The sequence below is a fragment of the Lissotriton helveticus genome, chromosome 5_1 (genome assembly GCF_964261635.1).
Source record: "Lissotriton helveticus chromosome 5_1, aLisHel1.1, whole genome shotgun sequence".
Classification (NCBI taxonomy): Eukaryota; Metazoa; Chordata; class Amphibia; order Caudata; family Salamandridae; genus Lissotriton; species Lissotriton helveticus.
In genome coordinates, this window is record NC_136065.1 from 226683493 (window position 1) to 226700976 (window position 17484).

Below are 17484 nucleotides of genomic sequence, written 5' to 3' on the forward strand. Positions count from 1 at the left end.
CCGCCCCCACCCGGAAGGCTAAAGCGGCGTCCAGCCCTGCAACCAGTGGATTCCTTGCCATTATTTGCCACATATCGACGGACCAGCGGAGCATAGCACCGAGGAGGGTGCTGAGGGAGCCTGTCGTTGCCTGCCTGCTTCTGCCGCTTCTGCCGCTACGCCTTGCCGGACCCGCTTCGCGGGTCCCGCTTCGCGGCTAGTAGCGGTCACTTGCACTTTGGGAGGGGTTTTGTCCTTCTGCGACCGGCAGGGCTGCGAGCGTGAAAGCGGTGGACTCCAAGCTCCAGGAGTCCCCGCGCGCCCGTGTCCACCTGGGCTGCTCTCCCTGCCGGCTCCGCCCCTAGCGACCAATCTCACAGCAATAAAAGGGAAACATCATCCCCGCTGCGCGGGAGCGCGCGGGAGGGCGCCGGGAGAAGCCCGGGACAAGGGCGGGACCGTCTGTGGCCGTCCGGGGCCGGACGAGGTTGGGTTGGGCCTAGAGTCCTGGTTCATTTCATATCCTGATATTTTGCCATACATAATACCACACGTATTAACATCTTGAGGCCCTAACACCAGCCCCTAATTATGGCCCTAAGATCTGGCAAACAGCGTCTAGTGCATATCCAAACCTCAAAGGGTGTTGTTTCAGGCCCCCTAGATGCCTTCATCACTAGAGCCTCAGGAATATTAGAAAAAGAAATTGAACTGGTTGAGCACAGATTGTCCCTGGACTTAGTCACTGGGAAACGCTCCTCAATAGGTGCCTTGGCCCGTGTTAAAAGCCCCCTAACTAACGCAGCATTTAACTGTATTTCTACATCAGACTCCGATGTAATTGTCCATGTGGATGGGGTCGAAGCCATAACACCCACGACTAATGAAATCATGGAACTGAACTCCGATAATAACCTGACTAGTATAGAGGTGGATAGCCAATTTATTGAGGACGACAAGTGTAGTTCGCTTGGAACCTCACAATCAAACGTTCCTACTGTACCCAGTACTCCCGTTCAGCTATCATCAATCACCAACCAGGTTTCACGAAAAAGAAAACATGTTTCAAGCCCACAGGAAGACAAGGTACAAAAACAACTCAAAATAGATCATGTTAACAGTTCCTCTCACCCCCAGACTACCCAAGCACCCCCAATAGTGTACTGTCCATCATTGGCCCAATCCGGGTCTTCTAACCCTTGTCCAACATGTCTTAGCAGTGACGACGTCTTGTTGGCAAAGATGGAAGCAATGTTTAAAACCCTATTGCTTCCGGTCTTAGAAAGTATCAAGATTATGTCCGCTAAAATAGATGTCCTGGAAGCAGCGGTTAATATTAATATGGACTTCTTGCAAAATTTAACAGCCTCCGGCATCAAGTCAAGGGGCCCTAATCCCACAGGGGGAACTAACCAAAAAGGGGGGATGACTACAACCATCCCCGCAGGGACACCAACTACTAATATAAATAAGAAACCATTAACAGGGGCAAATACAACATCTGCCACATTGACTATTGTGAGCCGAGTTCATACCAAAGATACACCCAAGGCTAAACATCTAGTGGCAGCTAATAACGCCCATGGAAAAAAACATCTAGTGAATGGTGTATCAAATCAACCAAATAACACCCCAGCATATACACCTACAATGAGTAGGGACAGTAAAACCCCTTATCCAGACAGAAACAAGAGGACATATAATAGAAATACACGACATCCTCCTAGGGTTAACCTACCTCCGGAAGCGTCACAATATACCATCGTACTAACAGGAGTGGCCCCCCTAAGAGAGGGTACTAAAGAATCTCAAGGGGACTTGCGGAATAAGGTCTTATTCTGGTTGAACAAACATCGCCCACTCCCCCCGTCATCCCCTACCGAAGTCCTCTATGTAAGGAGAGTGGATTGGGTAGGGAAGGGCGAAAAAGATCTGGAAGGAGACTGTATTTTAATTTCATTCAGAGACCCCTGGGTAGTGGATAGAATCCAAAGGAAACCTAGATTTGCTCGCTTGGGTGATGTCCAGACCTTACACCTTGGTTACTTCTACCCCCACACATTTTCAAATAATCATATGGGCCCAAACCAATGGAAAGTCAAAGGGGGGAGGCACCGAGAGCCCACAACTCACCACTCTCCATTTTACCCTCCCCTCTATAACCATTTTGAGGCACTGTCAGACCTAGAATGGGTTGACTGACTATGTGCACCGACCCAGTCACCAAACTTAGCTATAGTGGAAGGTGAAGGTGTGCACATTTCATTCTCCCCTACCTTAGATCCAGCAAAGGAACTGCTGTCCTTGCCCCATAATAAAATCAGAATGCAGAGGGGGCTTGGGGGGGTAAATGCTGCCAATTCCAACATAGACGTAATCAGATTAACAGATGCCTGCCTACCGAGTCTCCAATCCCCTCTCTCTGTCAGCAACAACCATGCAGAGATAGATTTATTAACTTCACATATGGTGTCTTGGAATGTTGCTGGAGCCAAGACCCGATTGGTATCTGAGGACTGGTTGGAGTTCATAGGCAAATACGAGGTTGTGCTTTTGCAGGAAACTTGGGCTACAGCTCCGTTTTACATGGCTGGATTTATAAACTTTTTTAAACCAGCAATTAAAGGTATAAAAGGGCGTGCGTCAGGAGGACTAACCATATGGGTAAAACAGGCCTGGTGTTTCTCAGTTTCTGAATTGTATGTGGATAACCCTGATATACTGGCTATAAGGTTGAGCAAAGCAGGGGGGCAGGATATGCTCATTATCAACATATATTCTAGAGGTCTCCCTGGCGGACGATGCCCCAAGTTGATAGGTGCCCTAGACACTTTACTAACGGGCTGGAATAAAGGCACATTCATTATGTTAGCAGGTGACATCAACTGCACAATTGAGCCATTGTATCTGCCGGAGGATAATTGGGGGTTTGAAGAAGATGCCACGTGGAAAATCCCTGAACTTTCCAATAAAATTCCAGTCAAAGCAACGGAGGCTGCTCTGAATTGGACAGCTTTTTGCCTCACTTGGGGTTTAAGGGCCGTGAACGGTCGCACCAAATCAGACATTGGAGCCAACCCCACTTTTGACAATGGTGTGAGGAAGAGTCGTATTTATTACATCTTTATAAAAATAGAATATTGGAGCGTAATTGATGATATGGAAATTGTAATGCGCCCAGAAAGTGACCATAACCCCTTGTCCCTGAAATTCAAAATGTATGACCTGATAAGATTAGGGGAACCAGATCCGAGGGGGCATGGGGTTGTAACCATATCAAATGACCGGAGGAGACTGAAATGGTCAAATATATCAAATGATGTAACGATACAGGCCAACATTGAAAACGTGGTGATGAATGCTCTAAATAACCTGAGGTCTGTTGTTGTTGAGAGGGGCCAGGGCGAATTTGATAAAATGATGGGCATACATGATAAATGTTTCTCCGAGCTTAAAATTATCTTATCAAAACCATGTAAGTCTAACACTGGGCACCTGAATGCACCAAGAGCTAAATGGTACAACAGAGAGTGCAGAGAGGCCCATAGCTATCTTATAGAGAAAGTTAAATCTAGAGACTTGAGCGCAGTAAAAGTTGCCAGGCAAAGGTATAAAAGAGTTCAATGGGAGGCAAAGAAGGAATGGGAAGATGATTTTTGGGCAGACCTTCTGGACGCTAGTAAATCTAATAACCAGATTAAATTCTGGGATATCGTTAAATGTGGAAAGGATGGTGAGTTCCGTACTCCGTCCAACCATGTTTCCCCGGAAGACTGGATAAAACATTATTCCACCCAATTCTGCCCAGTAGTTGTTGACCCCATGTCCAGATCGACCCTGCTGCCGGCAATACCCTCTGGCAATACAACCATGTCTTTTACCGAAGCAGAAACGGAGCTTGCATTAGGGTTAACAAAGAGGGGGAAAGCACCTGGATTGGATCAAATCCCTGCAGACCTATTCAAAGCCAATATAGGCCTTTGGGTACCCTATTTAACAAGCATAGCGAACACCATAGCGAGAGGTGCCCGCATCCCTAAGACATGGAAGGGGGCGGAGATCCTCCCCATACATAAAAAGGGAGATAGATCTAACCCAGGGAACTATCGCCCGATTAGCCTAATTGACTGCTTCCAGAAAGTTTTTGCTCGTATGATCTTGGCGAGGGTTCATGGGTGGATGGAACTCGAAGGAATACTGTCCCCATTACAGGCGGGCTTTAGATCTGGTACAAGTACCATTGACCAGGTCTTGAGGTTCTGTATGATCTTTTGGAAGATAGTCATACTTGGCGGTGGCACCATCTTCGCTGCCTTCATAGATCTGAAATCAGCATTTGATTTGGTGCCGAGGGGAAAATTATGGCAGGTATTAAGGGACCTGGGAATGCCGGGGGAATTATTGGAAATGATCATTAGATTACACGAAGACAACTTTGCTAGGGTAAGATGGGGGGCACAAGGGCAATTCACGGACTCATTTCCAGTTTCACGAGGAGTCCGCCAGGGGTGCGTTCTCGCTCCCACCCTATTCCTACTCTTTATAGATCAGGTAGTGAAATTCTTTGGGTCTATCAACACTGATGCACCGTCCCTGGCGGGGACTAAATTCCCAAAGTTGATCTTTGCTGATGACACCCTCCTCTTATCAAAGACGAGGGGTGGTTTACAGAGGGCTTTAAATCGAATATTGCAACCAAAACGACCTTCAGATAAATGTGGGGAAAACTAAGTTTATGGTTTTCTCCAGGAAAAAACCAATACGCAGTAGTGTACAACTAAACAAGGTAAACCTGGAACAAGTTGACATGATGACGTACCTGGGGGTCACTCTGGATTGCCGATTGTCCTGGAAACCACAAATAGAGACCCAACAGTTAAAACTGGCCCAACTGACCGGTTGTCTCTTGCGTGAGCAAAAGAAATCCATCACTAAAAGGGTTGCCCCCGCCTTACAAATCTATGACGTTAAAATTAATGCTGCGACACTCGGTAGCTTGTCTCCTTTCTGGTGAAGAATTGGCTTGGTAGTTTGGTCTGCCCTGTTCCCATGATGCACTGGGCCAGGGACAGACTAATTTGCATATAGCCAGGTTCTGAGCTGGGATGGGGCAGTGAGATAAATAACGGTGATGGATCAAGCCCTGATCTTTGGACTGGGTAAGAGTGGTCTGCTTAATTCAGACACTCTGTTCATCACCACCCCCTTTTCTGTATTGTTTTTGGCCACTATAGGTGTGGCAGGGTATACTCAGACATGAGTCCCTTTCTCACTGCTCCATCAGGATTCAAGCAAGCCGGGCCGAAGAGGCTGTAATGCCAGAAACCGGTCCCCGGTAGCTTGTCTCCTTTCTGGTGAAGAATTGGCTTGGTAGTTTGGTCTGCCCTGTTCCCATGATGCACTGGGCCAGGGACAGACTAATTTGCATATAGCCAGGTTCTGAGCTGGGATGGGGCAGTGAGATAAATAACGGTGATGGATCAAGCCCTGATCTTTGGACTGGGTAAGAGTGGTCTGCTTAATTCAGACACTCTGTTCATCACCACCCCCTTTTCTGTATTGTTTTTGGCCACTATAGGTGTGGCAGGGTATACTCAGACATGAGTCCCTTTCTCACTGCTCCATCAGGATTCAAGCAAGCCGGGCCGAAGAGGCTGTAATGCCAGAAACCGGTCCCCGGTAGCTTGTCTCCTTTCTGGTGAAGAATTGGCTTGGTAGTTTGGTCTGCCCTGTTCCCATGATGCACTGGGCCAGGGACAGACTAATTTGCATATAGCCAGGTTCTGAGCTGGGATGGGGCAGTGAGATAAATAACGGTGATGGATCAAGCCCTGATCTTTGGACTGGGTAAGAGTGGTCTGCTTAATTCAGACACTCTGTTCATCACCACCCCCTTTTCTGTATTGTTTTTGGCCACTATAGGTGTGGCAGGGTATACTCAGACATGAGTCCCTTTCTCACTGCTCCATCAGGATTCAAGCAAGCCGGGCCGAAGAGGCTGTAATGCCAGAAACCGGTCCCCGGTAGCTTGTCTCCTTTCTGGTGAAGAATTGGCTTGGTAGTTTGGTCTGCCCTGTTCCCATGATGCACTGGGCCAGGGACAGACTAATTTGCATATAGCCAGGTTCTGAGCTGGGATGGGGCAGTGAGATAAATAACGGTGATGGATCAAGCCCTGATCTTTGGACTGGGTAAGAGTGGTCTGCTTAATTCAGACACTCTGTTCATCACCACCCCCTTTTCTGTATTGTTTTTGGCCACTATAGGTGTGGCAGGGTATACTCAGACATGAGTCCCTTTCTCACTGCTCCATCAGGATTCAAGCAAGCCGGGCCGAAGAGGCTGTAATGCCAGAAACCGGTCCCCGGTAGCTTGTCTCCTTTCTGGTGAAGAATTGGCTTGGTAGTTTGGTCTGCCCTGTTCCCATGATGCACTGGGCCAGGGACAGACTAATTTGCATATAGCCAGGTTCTGAGCTGGGATGGGGCAGTGAGATAAATAACGGTGATGGATCAAGCCCTGATCTTTGGACTGGGTAAGAGTGGTCTGCTTAATTCAGACACTCTGTTCATCACCACCCCCTTTTCTGTATTGTTTTTGGCCACTATAGGTGTGGCAGGGTATACTCAGACATGAGTCCCTTTCTCACTGCTCCATCAGGATTCAAGCAAGCCGGGCCGAAGAGGCTGTAATGCCAGAAACCGGTCCCCGGTAGCTTGTCTCCTTTCTGGTGAAGAATTGGCTTGGTAGTTTGGTCTGCCCTGTTCCCATGATGCACTGGGCCAGGGACAGACTAATTTGCATATAGCCAGGTTCTGAGCTGGGATGGGGCAGTGAGATAAATAACGGTGATGGATCAAGCCCTGATCTTTGGACTGGGTAAGAGTGGTCTGCTTAATTCAGACACTCTGTTCATCACCACCCCCTTTTCTGTATTGTTTTTGGCCACTATAGGTGTGGCAGGGTATACTCAGACATGAGTCCCTTTCTCACTGCTCCATCAGGATTCAAGCAAGCCGGGCCGAAGAGGCTGTAATGCCAGAAACCGGTCCCCGGTAGCTTGTCTCCTTTCTGGTGAAGAATTGGCTTGGTAGTTTGGTCTGCCCTGTTCCCATGATGCACTGGGCCAGGGACAGACTAATTTGCATATAGCCAGGTTCTGAGCTGGGATGGGGCAGTGAGATAAATAACGGTGATGGATCAAGCCCTGATCTTTGGACTGGGTAAGAGTGGTCTGCTTAATTCAGACACTCTGTTCATCACCACCCCCTTTTCTGTATTGTTTTTGGCCACTATAGGTGTGGCAGGGTATACTCAGACATGAGTCCCTTTCTCACTGCTCCATCAGGATTCAAGCAAGCCGGGCCGAAGAGGCTGTAATGCCAGAAACCGGTCCCCGGTAGCTTGTCTCCTTTCTGGTGAAGAATTGGCTTGGTAGTTTGGTCTGCCCTGTTCCCATGATGCACTGGGCCAGGGACAGACTAATTTGCATATAGCCAGGTTCTGAGCTGGGATGGGGCAGTGAGATAAATAACGGTGATGGATCAAGCCCTGATCTTTGGACTGGGTAAGAGTGGTCTGCTTAATTCAGACACTCTGTTCATCACCACCCCCTTTTCTGTATTGTTTTTGGCCACTATAGGTGTGGCAGGGTATACTCAGACATGAGTCCCTTTCTCACTGCTCCATCAGGATTCAAGCAAGCCGGGCCGAAGAGGCTGTAATGCCAGAAACCGGTCCCCGGTAGCTTGTCTCCTTTCTGGTGAAGAATTGGCTTGGTAGTTTGGTCTGCCCTGTTCCCATGATGCACTGGGCCAGGGACAGACTAATTTGCATATAGCCAGGTTCTGAGCTGGGATGGGGCAGTGAGATAAATAACGGTGATGGATCAAGCCCTGATCTTTGGACTGGGTAAGAGTGGTCTGCTTAATTCAGACACTCTGTTCATCACCACCCCCTTTTCTGTATTGTTTTTGGCCACTATAGGTGTGGCAGGGTATACTCAGACATGAGTCCCTTTCTCACTGCTCCATCAGGATTCAAGCAAGCCGGGCCGAAGAGGCTGTAATGCCAGAAACCGGTCCCCGGTAGCTTGTCTCCTTTCTGGTGAAGAATTGGCTTGGTAGTTTGGTCTGCCCTGTTCCCATGATGCACTGGGCCAGGGACAGACTAATTTGCATATAGCCAGGTTCTGAGCTGGGATGGGGCAGTGAGATAAATAACGGTGATGGATCAAGCCCTGATCTTTGGACTGGGTAAGAGTGGTCTGCTTAATTCAGACACTCTGTTCATCACCACCCCCTTTTCTGTATTGTTTTTGGCCACTATAGGTGTGGCAGGGTATACTCAGACATGAGTCCCTTTCTCACTGCTCCATCAGGATTCAAGCAAGCCGGGCCGAAGAGGCTGTAATGCCAGAAACCGGTCCCCGGTAGCTTGTCTCCTTTCTGGTGAAGAATTGGCTTGGTAGTTTGGTCTGCCCTGTTCCCATGATGCACTGGGCCAGGGACAGACTAATTTGCATATAGCCAGGTTCTGAGCTGGGATGGGGCAGTGAGATAAATAACGGTGATGGATCAAGCCCTGATCTTTGGACTGGGTAAGAGTGGTCTGCTTAATTCAGACACTCTGTTCATCACCACCCCCTTTTCTGTATTGCGACACTCTATGGAGCAGAGTTATGGGGCTTCATGGACCTCTCGAGCTTGTACAGAATTCAGTGTAGGTTTCTTCGCAACCTGGTGGGGCTGCCCCAATCAACTCCACAGATCCCTCTTTGCCATGACATGGGTTGCCTTCCAATAACGGACATGGCAAGATACAGAGTAGTGTCCACTTGGAGGCGCCTATGGACCTCTGAGGATTTGGCCCTTTTTGCAAAGGAGCTAACCGAGGTGAAGGCTATTGGGGGTTCTGAGCGAATCCCTTGGCTTCGCTCGGTGAAAAAGAGCCTGTGTGACATGGGCCTGAGTCATCTGTGGGTCTCGCCAGGTACTAACAACTTCCCCTCGAAAAAGGAATTTAAGGGTTTATTTTGGGCCTCAACTCGCCTTTCTCTGGTACACGCCTCTAGTTCTGAAAATCTGACGGGGCGTTTTTTAAGCTTTAAATTGGATCCGGCCCGTGAGACATACTGGGATCTTATCTCCAGGCCAATGGACAAAAAATTGTACCATCAATTTCGGGTGGGCTCATTACCCCTTAATTCCTTTACTTCATCTTGGGGCAATAACTCTACTAATCTCTGCAGTCGTTGCCCCGGATGCAAGGAAACCGAGGGCCATTTCTTGTTCGCCTGCCCTCAATATAGAGAACCTCGTTCAAAATGGCTAAAACCCATTTTCAAACGCATGCATTGTAAAAAATCCTCGGACGCAATATGGGCTTTAAAAACAAACACATCTGATTTTACCGTGATATGTTTGGCCAAATATTTAGGTTGGGCATGGGCAATCAGAGCTAGAAGGAATTCAATTGCCACATGATTAAAAAATGTATAAATTGTATAGTGCTCGGTAGCAAATGCTAATCTATTTTTTTTTTAAGATTTGTCATATTTAATGTCTTGTTTCTCTTCTATAATGGTTTAATAACTTTTTAACTGTGGATTTTAGATCTACTGTATATTTGTTGTTAATACTCAGACACAACTACTTTTTATAAGATTTCGTAAAATGTGGAGATTTTGAAACTGTTTTTAAATGTTTTGTCAAAACTGTCTTTTATGATTTTATCATCGAAATAAAGACATTAAAACCTGAAACCTGAATGCAAATAGTCTGCAGACATTTGCATGCAGATCTGTAAAATATCATGAACATTGTATTGGACAAAAGTGCTTTTTGAGTAAGTACATTATTAATGTGAAATGAAATATTTATTGGTTAACTATTTTCATCAACTCGTTAAAAACATCTGCAAGACCACATCATCTGCACACAATTTGACTATTCAATGATAGTAAGCAGTTCTGCACCAATGAGATTCGTCATGGCTGTTAATATGTTGGACATTTATAAATTAAATTATTAGGAGCTTTTTGGGAAGTGTTAAAAAGTATTTTCTTCAGCAACAGAAGGTGAGAAGTGGCCAGTTTGGAGTATTTTCTCTTTGTGGTTGCTCACTGCATTTTGACTTACACATCTCAGCCTCCAAACAGTCTGTTCTGAGAAGGCCCCTGCATGGGCAGACAACAGTGAAATCCAGCAGCTAACACCCCACTCATTCTGATCATTTTCAGCACTGCAGAAGAACCTGCTGAAGGCCCTACTCATGTTGGACCGACACTTGCTCACCCCTCTGGAGCATGAAGTGAGCGCCAACCCTGGTATCACCGTATCCCGGAGGAAGTTCCTGGATGGAGATCAACTGACTCTGCCTGACTGTAGCTTGCTACCCAAACTCCACATTGTGAACGTAAGATTCCATCTTTGGGTTTCGTGCTGGTCGGCCACCACTGGTTTACTAGAACTGCCGCTATTGGCCTTATATTATTAGGGAAGGAAGGGGGGGGGGTGAAGTTTGCATGCTGCAGAAGGCAGAACACAGCACTCTGACAATTCATCACAGATCTGACCTGCAAGATGCTTGACTATTCCAGTATAATGTGCTCTCACAACTTTTGCAGGTCCACAATTGGGTTTGAGTTGCCCACATTGTCTAGCCTTCTACCTTGTTTCGCACCACCCCTACTGTTCATCCCGTCTTCTTCTTCAGTCTTACCCTGGCCCTAAGAATGCTACTCTGAATTATCCCCACCCTCAGTGTGTTGTCCTACGGTTAACATTATTGTTTTTAAAAACAGAACCTGTCCTTTTAAAGGGCAGGCACTGCTTTAAAAAAAGAAATGTTTTCTGTTTGGAGAGCAAATGCAAAGATGGTGGTCTGCTGTCACTTGCAAGCCACCCCCTTGCATATTCAGATATTCACAGAGGTTGCAAAGTGTGACTGGTCAAATTAATATTCATTAGGCAGGTTGTTTTGCAAACATGTTCAAATGTTCATTTTGTGACGCTCCTACTAGTACATCTTCAAATAACAAGATCGGTTGCAAAAAAGCTGGTCTGAAATTTGCACCCACTATCTACAACCTGCCTATATGTACATAAGGCACTTAGGAGCAGATTTACTAAGTTTTAATGCAACACTGCACAGAAACCAAAGGTGAAATGGAGTGAGCATGTTTAAGAAGATATGACTCTGTTACTCTCTCATCTAGCCCTGGCACACATCACACTGAGTTGCAGCATTGCATTATAGCTCAACAGTGTGTGCGTGATGTCAAGTATGGGTTTTGTGGTGGACTGGTATCTTTTCTGTATAAAATACTATACTTAAGCAAAGTTAAAACATTTTCGAACTTTGTATATTTGCTGATTTCACAGCACCCATGCAAACGTACAACTTTTTGCTAGAAAAGAAACATTTTCTCAATCTTTACATGTGCCTCAAGGAGGCATATTTTTTAATGCAAATCCCAATCTTACTTTTTAGTATATAGGGATTTGCTTTAAAAACATTGCTAGTTGAATGGGAACGCCCGTGTACCACCCATGTAACACCACCTAGATGCTAAGTAGTGCATAGCAATACATTCTGGGGCAGATGTACAATAACTGGCACATCCCTGCATAACAGCAGGGATGCGCCAGTTATTGTGCGTCACGGCTCCGCCACCATGGATGCGCAGCATTTACAATGCGGCGCACCATGGGGCAAAAATGGACTGATACATGATGCATCTGCTGCCGTAAAGGCGGCGCATTGCTGGAGTTGCGTTGCAAGCGTGACACAGCGCCAGCAAGGCTCGGGGCTGCCCTATCCTTAAAATGCTGCGTCAATCCTTACGCCTGCTTCAAGCAGGCGCAGGGTTTTGACACAGCATGGCCTTAATAGTGGCTGAGTGAGGATATCTTGTAGCTTTCACCCAGCCACTTTTAGGAGGCGTTCCTGCGCCGGAACGCCCCCCCCCCCCTGTGCTGGAACGCCTGCACCATGGCGCTGGCTTTGCGCCGCCGCTGCATCTCAAAAGTGACGTAACGCCGGCGTAAAAGAGGCGCAAGGGGCTTGTAAATCTGCCCCTCTGTTTTTTTAGGGCTCCTTTTCTGGAAAGTAAAGCTGGAAAGTAAATACCCAAACAACATTTTGCATCGGTTGGTCTCAGTTTGTTGATGCAAACCCTGCATAAAGGGTTTGTTAATCTGGGCCTTAGATTTTACTTGCTGCATAGTCTTCTAATCTAGTTCTGATACGGAAACAACAGTATCTGTTCAATAGAATCTGACTCTGCTGCACCTCTTGAAATTGTACATATTCAGCCATTAGATCCAGGTTCTCCTCCATCAATTCTTGTTAATCCTTATTTGCTGGCCCTCTGCCTGCTGCGATATTGTTGCTTTAACTGCCTGTATTTCTTTATATAGGTCTACAATCCAGAGCTACAATCGCCCTTATTATCACAATAGAAACAAAAAAATATCTGAATATAAGCGTCAAGCACACACCCCAGCTTGTTGAAGTTATTTTACAAACACGCACAGCTTTCAGAAACAGTTGCACAGCTTGAAATCTTTTATTAATAACACCTTGGCTGCTAAGGCTTTTCCCGCTGGGTGCTGACCAGATTGGATTCCCATTGTTCATGACAAGGTCAGCTCGTCATAAGCACAGGTCCAGTAAACTGCATGACGAGCTGACCTTGTCATTAGCATGGAAGTGGTTAATTAAAATGGTGAGAAATACTTCTTACAAAAGTAGGTTTTGTGGAGAAAAGATAAAAAATCCTGCAAAACACCACTTTTAACATTTCTCATTAAAAAGTTTGTTGAAAATATTTTCTGCGTGTCATTTTTTGAAAGTATTATTATCTGCAGGCAAACTTTTACCAAGTTGATAAACTTTTCATCCTTTCGGAAGTGCAAAATCTGTTAACTTTTCAAAATTTAACAGGATTTTTTTTTATTTTTCATGCCTTGATAGGACTCTAGGTAGCCGTTTTTGCAGCCGTTTTGGTAGCCTGTTTTATCACGTTTGTGTTTTTAAAAATGTCAGATATCTGTTGCTGAGAATTGTCAAAGATATTGTTTAATATACTGCATACAACATTAAAAGTCAAATTTGTGTTTCCTTTGTTACAGACGGTGTGCAAATTCTTCAGGAAATTTGAGATCCCAAAGGACCTGGTGGGTGTCACTCGCTACATGAACAACGCTGCAGAGTTAAAGGAGTTTAAATACACCTGCCCCAACAAGGAGGAGATCTTGGCATTCTACCAGCCTGTGGTCAAGCCCATGGCATAAACACTTAGCGTATCATCGCCCCCCAATTTTCACCCCTGGACTCCGTCGTTTTGGACAAAGTGCTTTACGTAACCCTGTCGACCTGCCAGAATTTAACGTGTGTGTTCACAACAAAGGGTTACCACTAGAGACAACAAAGGAGGAAGGCTTGCACTCAGTGCTGATGTCATCATGTCCTTCGATTGGTCAGTTTAGTAATTGGACTTCTTGGCTCTCAAAATAATTCCTAAACGAGCCATCAATGAATGCGGTGATTCTCAAGATGCAGAACCAAGAATATATTTCCTGATTTAGATTTAGACCTAAAGGTGGCAATCCTTCTAACTTTTGATTCCATGATCTGCTCTTATGTGGCAATTTATATTGATGGACCCATTAGTCATCTGCTTGTTGTCATTCTGTCAAATACTCAGCATCACCAATCCCTGGCACCTGCATGTCCCAGCAATAGGTTCTAGGTTGTACTACCCAGGCTAGATTTGAAATACAAATGAAGAAAGAAGCTGGTGGTGGGGTTGTATAGTTAGGGTTTACAGGCAAAACGGAGATGTTACACCACTGCACCGAATATTCTTGGGGCATAATACAGATCTGAGCTATGATGCGCAGCACGCTCTCTGGGGTTCCCGAGGTAAGTCCAGCACTGAGAAGACCCTGTATTGCAGATCTGAGCTGGGAACCTGAGTAGTGTCCATACCATTGACAGGTATCATTATTACAGAAATCTAGCAACAAACAAATGGTTTAATAAATATATATTCATGTTGGGAGTAAGAAAACACAGTTAATCCTAATATCCAAAACATCAGGATATGGATCACAGCTAATTTGTCTTATGCTTACGTGAGTTAAGTGTCACTCAGGAGGACATATATGCAATATAATGTCCTACTGACACCTTCCAAATTCCCACTGGAACTCTGTGGCCAGATTTGACTTGCTCACTTTACCAGCACTGTACTTTCCCGTGTCCTCCTCCTTGAGAATCTTGTAGTTTAAAATCAGAGAGCTAAGCACACAACGACATATTTATGAACATATAGAATATTTCTATTTATAACATATATCTATATAATTATCAGCAGTAGTTAACAGTGTTTCAATTACTTAAAGAGCATTTAGAACGTTCACAGTTTTACTTCTTGAAAAGCCGGCTTCGGAGTCTTGCTTGGGATAGTAAGCGCTACACAAATACACATATCATCCAACGAAAACACTTAACACGCATGTAGAGTTCTGACTTTATTATTATTTTTTTAGTATGGCCGAAAGTAAACTCAAAGAAGTGGCCATGTGTCATATGGCATAACTTATTAGCATTCAGGTCAAGTACCCCTAAAATGGATGCTGCAGTAAACAAGCCATAATAAAATGGGACCAGCCACTTTTAGGGGGAGAAGAGTGACAAGACATCACCTCAGTTGTCTTTGAGAGTCACATTATAACAAGAGCTGGCTGGTCTGAAAGGGTATAGGGACATTTTTTGACAAGTGAGGGCCTCTGAAAAGCTGGTAGTGCAGGGCAAAGACAATGTAAGGTCTTTGTCCCATCACCATTAGTCCATGAAAGGCAGAAATGCAAGTATAATGGTCACACTTATAGGCTCAGATGGTCTGTGATTGCCAAGGCTGACTTCTGTCAGGTTGCAGAGGGCTTTCTGACCAAACCAATACGACTTGTTGTCCCCGTAGAATAAGTACACCCTGGATTTACAACAGATTTACACATTTTTGAGGCTCAAACATCCCTGCTACAGAATTTGATATCAAATGATAGCTGAGCTTAGGGCAGTTTCAGTCACAAATAGTTCCTGTGCCAGAATTGTGTCCTCATGGAACAACCATCACGAGGTCTTTCACAATGTACGCCCCACGCATTATGGGGTTGAGAGAACAGGCTATTTCTGAGGGCTTCCTGAAGCCTAGCAGGCTGGATTGTTTTGGAGGTCGCTTGTGGAGTATCTTCCTGATGTCTGGAGTAATGCTCCATAAGGATCCTACCAGAAGCGCCCCTGTCAGTCTGTGACCAAGCTTTAGACTGATGGCCAAGGGCTGCCAAGACCTCCGGAGAGGGATAGTCTATTCCGAGAGACAGTACCCACTCTTGCGGGGCAGTGGTTCACATGCCAGACAAAGGTGGCCGTCTTCTGTTGAGTTGTCTGCAGTTGAAGGGTCCATTGAAAACATCTGACCATCTGACTTGATATCATCACACCACAGCTTTGCCGTATGAACATGTGTCCAACGCAAGAACCCTCCATAACTGAGGTTCACCCAACAGCATTCCACCTTACTGTCTTTTTTTTCTCAAAAACTGCCTGGAATTTTATGTTTACTTTTCTGTTGTAGACAAATGAAGCTCCTTTTATGATGTTTCCTATAATGCATTTGTTTTCTGCTTCCTCAATCCAGGCTCTCCTCCATTGCTACTGTTTGCTTTTATTCCATGCTCTCTCCTCTGGTGCATGATTTCCTCCCAGGTGGCATTCAGAAGTTAGTAACCCATCATATGTGGGGGGAGGGAATGTTAGAGAAATGTAAATAAATAAATAAAATGTATAAGAAGACTTCTGTTTCAAGATTTTGTGTCTGATAATGGAAACTAGAATAGCAAATTTGCCTTGAAATAGCTAAAAAGAATGTTGCTGCTGAATACGCATGGCTATGCTACGAATAACCACCAAAATGCCATGCATAGTTTGCACAGTATAAATATATATTTAAGTTTAGGGCAGGTTTCTTAAACCTTTAATTGGCATTTCCCAGTTATCCTTTAGTAACTGCTGATGGACAAAGTTGTAGCAATTTTGCATGTCAATTAAATGATTAGGACCGCGTATTGGGGATTGTGGAGATTTCACAAAGTACCTGAGATCAGCAAGTCACAAATCATCAAAGTGAGATTGACACTTGTTTGACCCTGTTGCATCCCTACCCACCTTTGAGAGGAACCTGCCTCATTCCTTTGTACATATACATCTCCACACTGGCTATGTGGACGCCATGGGAAAGTGCTATTACTCCCAGGCACTGTGCCAAAGAGCACAATACACCAGTACCTCCTCTTTGGGAGGAGGTACTGGTGCCTTTGGGAACCTAAATAATCACTCATTTCCACACAGTAATCACTAGACTCCATATAGGTGCCAAGATAACTTATTCTGGAACGCGGCAAACATTATTCACAGCCATGTTACAACTAATGGGATTCATATATTATGTATTAGTATGCCCAGCATACTTAAAGGGGGAAATGCAAGTGCGCAGCTCGAGCGCGCAGCGGGCGCGCCGATGGCGTGCCGGAGGCGTGCCAGAGGCAAGCCCGTCTGCGCCCCAGAGGCGCGCGGCGCAGAAATTGCTGCCCGTTTGGAAACTGGCCAAAGGCGGATAACATATGGTAAAGAACGACTCCTGAAGCTGGGAAAGATAGAGGGCATTTCGGCCACGGCCTCCTTAAGAGTTGATGGAAAGACTCTTATGGGAGGACTGATTAATAGCCGGTCAATCGTGAAGTACGCTACAGAGGTCTCAGAGCTGATTGGGGATATGGGGCTTGATGTACTGTTTTTAACAGAAACATGGGCGAACGCAGAGTCTACTGTTGTATTGGGATTTGTCTGCCCTAGTGGCTATAAAATTCTTCAAGCCTAGAGCCACGGGCAGAGGAGGGGGAGTGGGAGTGTTTTTTAGAGAGGAGCTGGATTTTAGACTCCTTAAGTGGGAACCTACTCACTGGATTGCTATGCTATAGGCCTCCTGGGGGCGCCACAGACTATCAGAATTTGTGTGATACTATTACTAACCTTACGTTGGCTCACTCTAGAATGATTATTCTTGAAGATTTTACTCTCTGGGAAGATGGGAAGACTAATAGCCATTTGAGAGATCTGAGACATACATGCATAAATCTGGATTTTACTCAGATGGTGGAAAGCTCGACACATGAAGGGGGGCATGTCCTTGATCTGCTATTCTCTAATCAGGCCATAACGAGGGTATTAAACATAGCACCTCAGAGCTGGACGGACCATTATGTAGTCCAATTTAGTATCAGGATGGCGCACTCGAGGGATAGTGGAGGTCAGCAAAGGTCCTATAGGATAGGTAGGGAATGGGCAAAACTGGATCAGACAAGAACCTCAGTATTTTATCCAGAGGCCACATATTTTGATCCCATGTTAGCCGTAGAAGTGAACTACAAAGCCTAT

General features: G+C 45.6%; 1 protein-coding gene across 1 annotated transcript in view; it reads left to right on the plus strand.

Moving 5' to 3' along the window:
• The window catches only part of CLIC3 (chloride intracellular channel 3), a 105837-nt gene extending 89994 nt beyond the window's left edge, over positions 1-15843 (plus strand). The window contains exons 5-6 of the mRNA XM_078642052.1: positions 10220-10395; positions 13116-15843. Of these exons, the coding sequence (XP_078498178.1) occupies positions 10220-10395; positions 13116-13277 (338 nt within the window). The 3' untranslated portion in view covers positions 13278-15843. The remainder of the gene's footprint in view (positions 1-10219; positions 10396-13115) is intronic.
• The last annotated feature ends 1641 nt before the right edge of the window (positions 15844-17484 follow it).